Source organism: Puma concolor, chromosome E4 (assembly GCF_028749965.1).
Source record: "Puma concolor isolate L17-30 chromosome E4, mPumCon1.1.hap2, whole genome shotgun sequence".
NCBI lineage: Eukaryota > Metazoa > Chordata > Mammalia > Carnivora > Felidae > Puma > Puma concolor.
In genome coordinates, this window is record NC_141683.1 from 28,331,973 (window position 1) to 28,343,713 (window position 11,741).

At 46.9% G+C, this 11,741-nt stretch overlaps 1 protein-coding gene across 1 annotated transcript; it reads left to right on the plus strand.

Annotated features, from left to right (window-relative positions):
- The first annotated feature begins 5,370 nt into the window (after positions 1-5,370).
- On the plus strand, positions 5,371-10,654 carry CYB5R1 (cytochrome b5 reductase 1). Its single transcript, XM_025920973.2, has 9 exons — positions 5,371-5,400; positions 5,711-5,860; positions 5,979-6,051; positions 6,503-6,609; positions 6,828-6,957; positions 7,650-7,733; positions 8,820-8,905; positions 9,377-9,476; positions 9,826-10,654. The coding sequence occupies exons 1-9, from the start codon at positions 5,386-5,388 to the stop codon at positions 9,996-9,998; spliced, it is 918 nt and encodes a 305-aa protein (XP_025776758.1). The 5' UTR covers positions 5,371-5,385; the 3' UTR covers positions 9,999-10,654.
- Positions 10,655-11,741: the final 1,087 nt, after the last annotated feature.

Here is an 11,741-nt window from a genome sequence, read left to right on the forward strand (position 1 = left end):
TATAATATTATATATTACATATTATAATGGTATTAATATATTAAACTATTACTATAATATTTTATTTTATATTCATCAATTATAATGTAGTGGACAATTTAATATTTTAGTTTGATCTTGTATCCAGAAATCATCTTGAATTTTCTTGTTATTTATAATAGTGAGCTCATTGATTCTCTTGAACTCTCGTGCACTATATGCCAGTAATGACTATTTTGTCACTTTCTGTTCTTATTCCTCACTTGTTCTTCTTACCTTGTTGCACTGGCTGGAACAGAGATTAGCAAACTATGGCCTACATGCCAAATATTTCCTATTACCTGTTTCTGTAAATAAAGTTTTTCTTTTTGTTTTGGTTATTTATTTGTTATTTAGGGAGAGAGAGAGAGACAGAGACAGAGAGTGCTCAAGCTGGGGGGAGAAGGGCAGAGGGAGTAAGAGAGAGAGAGAGAGAGAGAGAGAGACTCTTAAGCAGGCTTCACGTTCAGTCAGCACAAAGCCTGACACAAGGCTCAATCCCACGACCCTGGGATCACCACCTGGGCTGAAATCAAGAGTCAGACACTTAACTGACTGAACCACCCAGGCACTCCAGCCAGTTTTTGTAAATAAAGTTTTAATGGAACATAGTCACTTTCATTCATTCATGTATTACCTATGACTGCTTTCATGCTACAACAGCACAGTAGAATAATTGCAACACAGACTGTATGTCCTAAAATAGTTACTATTCAACCCAAACAGAAAAGGTTTGCCAACTGCTGGGCAAGGATTTCCAATACCATGTTAAATAATAGCATTGATGACAGATATTCTAGCTTTGTTCCTGACTAAAGGAAATGTATCTAAAGTATGATATTTGAAGTAGACTATTGGTATATGATCTTTATCAAATTAAGAAAGTTCTCATCTATTCCTAGCTTCCTAAGAATTATGGGTTTGGGGTTCCTGTGTGACTCAGTTGGTTGGGCGCCCAACTCTTGATTTCGGCTAAGGTCATGATCTCACGGTTCATGGGACCAAACAAGCAGCACACAGCCTGCTCGAGATTCTCTCTGTCCCTTTCTCTCTGCTCCTCCACCCGCATTCATGCACGCATTCCCTCTCTCCCTCTCTCTCTCAAAATAAATAAATAAAACATTTTCAAAAGCCTTAAAAATAATTTTATAAAACTTATGGGGTTGAGCTTTATTAAATGTTTTTTGGCAACTAATGATATGATCATGTGATCATTTTCCATGAATCCGTTAATGCAAAGAATTTTATATAGAGATTTCCTATCTTTCCATCCCTGAGGTAAACCCAACATGATTGTGGCTTATTTTGTTAATTAATTGTTGGATATCATTTGCTAGTATTTTATTTATGAATTTTATATTTATGTTCATACAGAGTAAACAATTTTCCTTTCTTGTGCTGTCTGTAATATCAGAACAGTGTATAATCCCCAAATATTTATTGAACCCCTAATGTATGACAACACTTCGTAAGGTGCTGGAAATATGTCGGTCCCTACCCCACGGAGCTGAAATTTTAGGCAGGAAACAGAAAATAACTGACTACAAGATGGTTCAGACATAACCATTGTGATAAGTACTAACAACAAGCAGTGCAGGGGCCCCTGGGTGGCTCAGTCGGTTGAGCGTCCGACTTCGGTTCAGATCACGATCTCGCGGTTCGAGCCCCGCGTCGGGCTCTGGGCTGATGGCTCAGAGCCTGGAGCCTGCTTCCAATTCTGTGTCTCCCTCTCTCTCTGCCCCTCCCCTGTTCATGCTCTGTCTCTCTCTGTCTCAAAAATAAATAAATGTTAAAAAAAAAAAAAATTTTTTTTTTTTTTTTAAAAAGCAGTGCAGAGTCAGGATGTCTAATGAGATTGGGTTATCGGGGATAATCTTGGGAGCCATCTTAGAACTGTGCCTATAACAATCTCTGAATAAGTTAGGAAAACCTAGGTGAAGGGTGGGTGGAAGGATGGGAGACGAATGTTCCAGGCAAAAGGAATGGAACTTGCAAAGACTACGAAGACCCTAATAACATGATTGTTCAAGAAAATGGAAAAGAGGGTCACTGAAGGGAAGAAAGCAAATGGAGTCTGTCACCATGTGAGGAAGAAAAGCTAGAGAGGGACCACTTCTTTTAGGGAGTCTGGAGGCTATGTCTGATGTTTATTCTAAGAACAATGGGGAGCCAAGAATGGGGTTTTCGGGGTTTTTTAATGGATTGGAGGCCCAGATGATTAATTCCCCTAAAGCTGGTCTGTGTCTTGTTGAATTCTATATCCCCAGTGCCTGAAATAGTGCCTGAAACATGATAAGCACTCAGCAAATGTGTTCTGTGATCGTTTTTCCCACTTTCTGTTTCTTGGATTCCCCCTCATTTCATAATCCAGCTGCTCCTGCCTGCCTCAGAAACTTTTGTTAGCAGCCCTGTTGAAATCCATTGCCTGACCTCCTGACTTCAATACCCACACTAAATGCTCATATATCCTTCTTTGATCTACCCTCTAAAAGTAAGAGATGCTCCCTCTGCCATCCTGAACTATAGCTTTCCACCCAGACAGAGCCCCCCATCTCAGGAGGAGAAACAGAACTCCCTGATAACAACTACCCACCCTCCTACTTATCAGTAGGACCCCTGGGAACTACTTCACCCAGGACTATCTATAAACTTATAAATTCCTGTGCCCTTTGGACACTGGGCCCCAAATAATTTCTACAAGCAGCTTATTGTAGTGGTTAGGAGTGCAGCCTTCTCAATTTTTCAGTAAATAAAATTTGTAAGGGAGAAAAAAAGGCAAGAGAGAGATGGAGGGGAAATCTCTACTTTAAAAACACCTAAGAGACAAACAAATCTCGATGGATGGACTTTATTTGGATCCTGATTCAAACAATGCATTTACAACGTAAACCAGACAAAGACAGTACAGAAAGTAGAAAGCTATAGAGCACTATCTCTCAAGAATATGGTTGTGAAAACTATCAACAAAATATTAATCAAATACAGTAATGTGTAAAAAGAATGATACACCAGAACCAAGTGGGGCTTATTCCCAGGAAAGCAACACTGGCTCAGTATTAACAACAACAACAACAACAACAAAACATAATCCACTATATTATAGTGTAAAGATGATCATAACAATTGATGCAGAATAAAACATTTGATAGACTTCAGTATCCATGCAAGATAAAAACTCTGAGAAACCTAGGAATAGAAGGGAACTTCCTCAACCCGATAAAGGGCAGCTACAAAACACACACTTATAGCTAACATCACACTTCCTGGTGAAAAACTGAATGCTTTCTCCCTTAAATGGGAATGAGGCAGTACTCGTACTGGAAGTACTAGTTTGTGCAACAAGGCAAGTCAAAGAAAAGGGATATGGACTGGAAAGGAAAAAATTAAACTATTCCTATTCACAGATGACATGATTGTCTGTATAGAAAATTCCAAGAAATCTACCAAAAACAAACAAAATAAACCTCTTAGGGGCGCCTGGGTGGCGCAGTCGGTTAAGCGTCCGACTTCAGCCAGGTCACGATCTCGCGGTCCGTGAGTTCGAGCCCCGCGTCGGGCTCTGGGCTGATGGCTCAGAGCCTGGAGCCTGTTTCCGATTCTGTGTCTCCCTCTCTCTCTGCCCCTCCCCCGTTCATGCTCTGTCTCTCCCTGTCCCACAAATAAATAAACGTTGAAAAAAAAATTAAAAAAAAAAAACAAAATAAACCTCTTAGAACTAATGAATGAGTTTAGCAAGATCACAGAATACAAGGTCAACACAGAGAAATCAACCTATTGCTGTATAATAAAGTACAAGTAGAAATCAAAACTTTAAGAACAATAGCATTTAAAATAGCACCCCTCCATTATGGCCTGAATTGTGTCACATCTCCCCCTCAAATTCATATACTGAAATCCTAGCCCGTAGCCTCAGAATGTAACTGTATTTGGAGTTAGTCTTTAACTCTTTTTTTTTTTTTTTTGAGAGAGAGAGAAAGAGTGTGAGCAGGGGAGAGGGGCAGAGGGAGGAGAAGGAGGAGAAGGAGGAGGAGGAGGGGGAGAGAGAGAGAGAGAGAGAGAGAGAGAGAGAGAGAGAATCTTAAGCAGGCTCCATGCTCAGCGTGGAGCCCAACATGGGGCTCAATCCTATGACCCTGGGATCATGACCTGAACCAAAATCAAGAGTTGGACATTCAACTGAATGAGCCACCCAGGCTCCCTTGGAGATAGAGTCTTTAAAGAGGTCGTTAGGGTGATCCCTAGTCCAATATGACTAGTGAACTTATAAGGAGATTAGGGCACAAACACACAGATGTATAAGACCATGTAAAAATATAAAAAGATGTCTGTAAGCAAAGGCAAGAGACCTCAGAAGAAATCAAATGCAAATGTCAATCTGGTTGGGAACTGTGTATGAGAAAGAACAGCCATCTTGGCAAATGTGTAGCCCCAGTGGCTGTCAGTGTCTATTTCTGACTCCCTTTGTCCCATTTTGCTGCCAACAGAGCTTAGTTCTAAAACCCTAACTGTTGGCGCTATCTTCTGAGCCATTATAGTCGCTGACATCTATCGAGTATTTTGCTCTGACAGACAGTACACTAGGCACATTACACATCTCATTTAAGCCTCACAACACCCCTATGGACTAGACACAAGATAATATATATCCATTTATAGATGAGGAATTGCAGAAAAGTTAAGGTCACAGAGCCAGTAAGTGCTGGAGGCGAGATTCTTATTCTGTACAGCCTGCCTCCAAAGCCCAGGTCTTTGACCCTGAGGGTAAGAGAACCCAGATTAGGACAAGAAGCTTGATTTGGACCCATAGGAAGCTACTGAGTGGTACCGAAGGCCTGGTGCTGTATGCAAAACCAAATGGGACCGGGAAATGAAGTTGCCATGCCACACTCCTCATTCCTAAAGAAGACCCCGCCAGACTGTTCAATGCTGTTGCAGTTCAGCCTGTTGAAAAACTAAGGTGACTCTAAAATGATTAATTTCAGCCTCCTGCTCAACTGGCTCAATGTCAGACAGCCTTCTGTTTAGTATTCCAGACTCAGATTTCTAGTCCCCCAACTTGGTGTGGTTCTACATTTGACAGGACTCCCCTCTTGCTCGGGGTAAGCGGATCGAAGTGGCGGGAATAGGAGGCTGGGGAGGGGAAGGAGGGCTGGAGCTGCGGTCCTCAAGGATCTTGGGTCAGTCCGGAGGTTCCTGGGGCCCTTAGCCACCAAGCCTGAGAGCAAAGGGGTGGGGCGCAGAGCCACCCAGCCCGTCAGCCCCACCCTCGCCAGGCCCCGCCTCCTGCCCGCCCCGCCTCCTGCCCGCTCCGCGGCGCATTGTGGGATCCGTTCGCGGGCCTGGCGGTGGAGGACGAGGTGCTCGGTCATGGGCTTCCAACCGGTGAGACCCTTGCTCCGCGTCCTGCACCAGGGGACTCCGCCCCATCTCGTTCTGGGCACTCAGCTCCGGACCTGGGGCTCTCGCCGCCGACCCCGTTCCGCAGGGCTCTACACCTGCCCTGGAATCCGGGGTCCCGGTACCGCACAGTCGGGCTTGGGACCCTTCCCCGGTCACCTTTCTGGCCGTGAAAGGCTCTCGCGCTGGAGCTCGGGAAAGCCATCCCTGGGGCGGCTGGTCGTATGGGACAGTCACCACCCACTCCCCGGGTTCTTCCCCAGCATGATGGTCACGCTGCCTTCTCTACCCACAGAGCCCAGTCCTGCTGGCCTCCCTGGGGGTGGGGCTGCTGACTGTGCTTGGCCTGGCTCTGGGCTCGTACTTGGTTCGAAAGTCCCGCCGGCCAAAGGTCACTCTCCTGGACCCCAATGAGAAGTACCTGCTGCGACTGCTAGACAAGACGGTAAGTTGTAGAGGAAAGCCCGGGTAGAGGAGGGACCATCCACTGTGGTTGGGATGCCCCAAAGCACTTTGCAGCACCAGACCTGCCTGGTGAAATTTGTGTGTCGTCCATCCTCCAGACTGTGAGCCACAACACCAAGAGGTTCCGCTTTGCCCTGCCCACCGCCCACCACGTTCTGGGGCTGCCTGTGGGTAAGGAAAGTGTGGAGTGGGCTCCTTTCCCTGGTATCCTAAGAGGGTGATTCCCCTTCCCTACCCAGCTTGGATTGGTGAGGTATCACTGACCCCTGGGCCCCTCCAGGGTGTGGCTTCTGTGCCCCTAGACATCGTTGACACTCACTAGTTCTTCCTCCTCCCTGCAGGATTTGTTTGTATTTCCCCCTGAGCAAACATTTATTTTTTCCTCATTGCCCAGACCCTCAATTCTCCTGCTACTGCTAAGGTCCTGGCAGTAGTTGACAAGAGTTTCTCCAATGGGGGGCTTCTGAGGGCCCTAAGGGGCCCTCCCTGCCTGCTATCTCATTGGAACCACTCTAGGAAGCAAGACATCCTTGTTCTCAAAACTCCTTGAGTATTTTGAAAGGTGACAGGAAGGCTACACGTCCACCAGCAGCCCTTATGTAGCTCTACACATGGTCCCCAGGCAAACATGTCTACCTCTCTGCCCGGATCGATGGCAGCCTGGTCATCAGGCCATATACTCCTGTCACCAGTGACGAGGACCAAGGCTACGTGGATCTTGTCATCAAGGTAAGTGGGTAGGAAGGAACCCCAGGAGCTCCTTATCCCTCTCTTTCTGGAATTTGTAAACTTCCAAGATTTGTTTGATAGCAGGAGACATGTGTCCTTAGGGCATATGAAGAAAGTCTGTGGACTGGGGACGATAGCACATGCGTAGTTCCTGCTCTAGCTTCAGCTCAGAAGCCAGTGACATTCCAGATAAAGTGTTTTCCATTCTGTCTTACCAGGTGTACCTGAAGGGTGTGCACCCCAAATTTCCTGAGGGAGGGAAGATGTCTCAGTACCTAAACAGCCTGAAGATTGGGGATGTGGTGGAATTTCGAGGGCCAAGTGGTTTGCTCACTTACACTGGGAAAGGTAATGGCCCCTCTTCTCCCTGAGCCTGTCTCCCACTTCTCCAGTATGCGTAGTCCACTTGGCACACTGCGGCCGTGCGTGTGCATGTATGTGAGTACGTGGGCAAGGGCCAGACCTGCCCTTTAAACATAGCGCTGATATTTTGGAAAGGCATATTTCTCAGTTCCGTTTGCCACAGGGATCAGCTCCCTACCCACTGGAGCTCACCAGCCATGACTGCTGTGGAGATGCCTAAAGCAAACCTATGTCTCTCTTTCCCTCCCCCGAATGCTTCTCAAGTTGAGAAGTTTAGATAGCCAGACACAGCTTTCATCCCTGCCCATGGGAACAGCTGTGTGCATTAGCAAGCCTCTGGAGCTGCTCTGTGCCACTTGGGAAAATAGATTCACACCTGGCCCCATGCCTGTCTCCCTCACCAGGGAGTGACGGTCTGCCAGAGGCAGCTAATGACTCACTGTGTGGCCCTAAACTGACTGGTACTTAATAATATGGGACGGATAGTCCTGGCCCCATTGTCCCTCAAGTGTATCATTGTCAAGGCTGGCTCAACACAAACCTCCACCCAAGCTCCAGGATCAGATTTCACTGCAGCTGCTAAACCGGCCTGGGACACATCTTCAGTTCTATATTTGTTTTCTTAGTCCCCCATATTGACTTTTTTCTTCCACCCCTCTCTTAACTTGACTTTTCAGGGAATTTTAGCATTCAGCCCAACAAAAAATCTCCGCCAGAACCCCAAGTGGCGAAGAAACTGGGAATGATTGCCGGCGGAACAGGTGTATATCACTTGAGGGGCCATTCTCTCCCACCATTATTGGTTGTTGCCATGAAAACGCCCAAGTGACCCTCAGAAGGTTTGGTAATCATAGCCAAGCTGTTAGTCGGGGGATTCCTGGTGATGCTTAGAACTCCCTGATATCTGGAAAACAAAATCATAATCAGGTAGAAACCAAAAAAAAATAAATAAGGAATTTTTTTTTTTAACTAATAGAATGAGAGAAATAAATCATGTGGGTTCTCCTAAGACCTCAAATGGAATGAATCTAATAATTTTTAGGTGAGAATGGAGAAGCAGCTAGAAATAGGATAGGCAAGAAGGAAGAGAAAGAACAAACAGTGAACATTTCTAAATATTAGACACTATGCTAGTCACTTTATGTGTGTATCTATGAAGTAGATATTAGTCTTCCCCTTTTACAGATGAAAAAAATGGAGGTTGCAAGAAGTTGAAGGGTTTCCACAGGGTAAACAGTAATGACCAGAGGTAGGGTTAGTTTCTAACTCTGTCCACTTCCAAAGCACATGCACTTAACCCTCAAGTCCAGTGTTCCAGAACCCTCATCACTGAATCAGTAGGTACTTACAGTTATCTGTGACATTTGAGTCCAAGCCTCCAACAGACTTTCAGAGGAAGGGTCTTAGATTGGTTCCTTAGAAGGATTTCAACCGTATGATCTTTTTTTTTTTTTTAATATATAAAATTTATTGTCAAATTGATTTCCATACAACACCCAGTGCTCATCCCAAAAGATGCCCTCTTCAATGCCCATCACCTCTCCTCCCCTCCCTCCCACCCCCATCAACCCTCCGTTTGTTAACTGTATGATCTTATGCGAATATGGAGCATGACCACAGTGCACCTACCAGACATGATGTTGAGTGTGGGGTCAAGGGCATCTCTGTCCAGGAATGTCAGTGCTCCAGGACACAGGAGAGGATTCGAGGATCGGGATACTAAAGGAAAAATGGAGTGGGGTGGTGAATGGGTAGAAAGAATTAAGATGAGAGGTTGGTCAGCTCAGGAGCTGGGACAGGGGAGGGTCTGTGGCCATCCTGTCTCATGGTGGGCTGTCTTTTTGCAGGAATCACCCCAATGCTGCAGCTGATTCGGGCCATCCTGAAGGACCCTGAAGATCCGACCCAGTGCTCTCTGCTTTTTGCCAACCAGGTTGGTTTACTTTTCTCACACCTGGGTCTTTAAAGCTCTTGTGCAGGCAGCCTGAGAGATGCGGCACCGGCAGGCAGAGCTAGTCCAGAGCCTGTTGTAGCCTTTGCCCAAGGTCCCCCCTGCAAGGTAGAGGACCCTCTACTACCGCAAGGAGGACAGAGCATGGGGCCAAATTCCTTCCCTGGCCCCCAAGGAAACATGAAAAGGACACATTTAAGGAACCGAGTCCTAAGCGTAAAAAGTTGCTCCTTGGGTTTCCTTTGTGAAATATTTCATCTTTATTCCTCCATACTGTGTAAATAAAGGCCGTTCCCCTCTCTTTGCCTCACGCTAACTCTCTAAAAGCCCTGATTATTCCCTAGAACTTTGGCTCTCTAATTTTGTCCCGGTTGGAAAATTGTCAGAGCGGCGAACTTTTTGTACGTGGGCCTCATGAGGTTCCTAGAATCTTTGCTTCCCCGTTCATTTCAGACTGAAAAGGACATAATCTTGCGGGAGGAGCTGGAGGAACTGCAGGCCCGATATCCCAGTCGCTTTAAGCTCTGGTTCACTCTGGATCACCCCCCAGAAGGTACCCTCCCCGTTCCTGGACACCCCCAAATCAGGGCCTTCCCGCACTGGGGGTTCTGATTTCAGTGAAACAAGCCCTCCCTGGTACTGCCACACTCCCAAGTGTGAGTGCAACAGACATGGTGATCTCCTGGGCCCTTTCCTTCTGGTTCCTGTTTTCCGGGTGGGTGGCAGGCATGGCTGTGAAGCTGAAGCAGGCTGAGTCTCCCCGTCTAGCTGCTGCTACAACTTGAGACCTTCTCTGGAGGCTCTCCGGGCCCTCCCCCTCCTCCCCGCCTCATGGTACTCCGCCCCTTGTCAGCTCGGGTCTGGTCTGGAATGTCTGCTCTCTCTTCTCCTCTGTACTGCAGATTGGGCCTACAGCAAGGGGTTTGTGACTGCTGACATGATCCGGGAACACCTGCCCGCCCCAGGGGATGGCGTGCTGCTGCTGCTCTGCGGGCCACCCCCCATGGTGCAGCTGGCCTGCCATCCCAACTTGGACAAACTGGGCTACTCACAAAAGATGCGATTCACCTACTGAGCTTCCTGCTCCGTGGGCCTGTGTCCCTGGTCCTGTTCCTTGCAACTGTCCTCAGCCAGTACTCAAGTGCTATAAGCCCTAGGTTCCTTTCCTGGCAGTGTCAGCCTTTTTGTCTTACTCTGGAGCTGAAATCTGGAGGATACCTGCAGGAATGACATCCTTGTAGCCATGGAAGAGGGCTAAAGCTGAGTCGTTCCCTGAAAGGGCCCCCCAAATCTCCCTGTGATAGAAGGTCCAGGTCAGGCCCGTGGAGACATCTCTTCCATGGGTCAGAAAGAAGGAAGCATGTACCTTCGCTGCTTGTACTGACTAGTTCCTTGATAGCATCACACTCTGTGTCTGTGATGAAAGGAACAATCTATGTAATGGGTTTTACTTAATATTCGGTGCTTAACCCACAGCAGATTCTGTGTGTGTGTTAGTGAGCACAAGTTGAGCAGCCTCACAGAGGTGGTCTCCTCAAGATTGCAGGAAAGGAGAAAATTATTTCTTCAGACATCAGAGAAGGGAATCTGAAATATGTATTTGTGCGTCTGTCTTTCCCAGCCGCTACCCAGGCTGGAAGGAAATGGCTACCCACAGTCTAAGACTGCTGCTTGTGGCAGAGACCTCTGGCTATGCAAATAAATGGGGCTAAGGCCCCCGTGTTAAACCTACGGGGTTGTTGTGTCTGGGGTCCTTGTTCCTAAGGCTTTTCATGTCTGCGAATCTGGGGAGGAAGGATTTCCCAGCACAGAATTCCTCCCAGGTCTTCCAGAGAACCTTTGAGCAGTGGTACCATGTGCTGAAATTTGACCTGGCCACACACTCAGTGATCACTTAACAGCTGTCTCAGCAGAGGCAGGAGCTCAACTTCTCCCTGGAGGCTTCTAAGGGAGGGGGAGGAGAACCGAAGTTAGAGGGGATGCTTTTTGAGCCCAGGTACGATCACAGTGGTCCCTCGGTTTGGCCACTCTTTCCCTTCCTTCTCTTGGCCCTCCCTTCACCAAACTTACCCTTCAGGGTACCTGGCAAACAAATGAAAGTATTGTCTTTCTGTTTGGACGAGAAGCTTTTCCCCTTTAAAAAGTAACCTGATATCACCAGCCCCAGCCAGACTTGTAGGTGCCTGGATAGGCTTGGCCACCCCCAGGCCCATCTGTCCTAACTGCCCTTCCCCTCTGCTCTGACAATCCACCCACTTCTCCCAGATTTGGACTAGGGCAGCTTCTTCCGATCTTCTTTGTTAGTCCCATTGGGATAGAACAATGAAATGGCCTCAAGAAGAAGGTCGGCACTGCTTCTCTGCATGGAACTATGTGTTGCTTACCCTGGGGCCCCAAAAGAAAGGCTTGTGGGACCCCCAGAATTCACCCCTCCATATAGCAGAGTTGTCAATAAATTGTTAAGAGTATTCCATCAAACATTTCTCGATCAACTCGTATGTGTATGCCACTGTTCTCTGTGAGATACACCTGGCCACCTCACCTCCAAAAAGAAAGATCTTGCACAGGGATTGTTAGGCTCAAATAGTGAAGCAGTCCAGCAAAGAGCATTTCCCACACAGAAGCTCACCATTTCTTGTCTTACATGGGTTTCTGCCTCATTCACTCGACATACAAACAGGATGTATTCTAAGGACCTGCCACCTTCTAAGCACTGTGCTCGTTCCTGAGGACACAATTATGACCAACACTGGTCTTCAATCCCCAAAGAACTCAGTCTAGAGTAAGATAGGCAAGTGATAAACATTATAACACTGTG

What these genes read in the sequence shown, in the direction of transcription:
- CYB5R1 (XM_025920973.2), top strand. An exon ending in CGTTCTGGGGCTGCCTGTGG is followed by an intron (nt 6,052 to 6,502) that starts GTAAGGAAAGTG and finishes CATGGTCCCCAG; the next exon opens with GCAAACATGTCTACCTCTCT. An exon ending in AATGATTGCCGGCGGAACAG is followed by an intron (nt 7,734 to 8,819) that starts GTGTATATCACT and finishes GTCTTTTTGCAG; the next exon opens with GAATCACCCCAATGCTGCAG.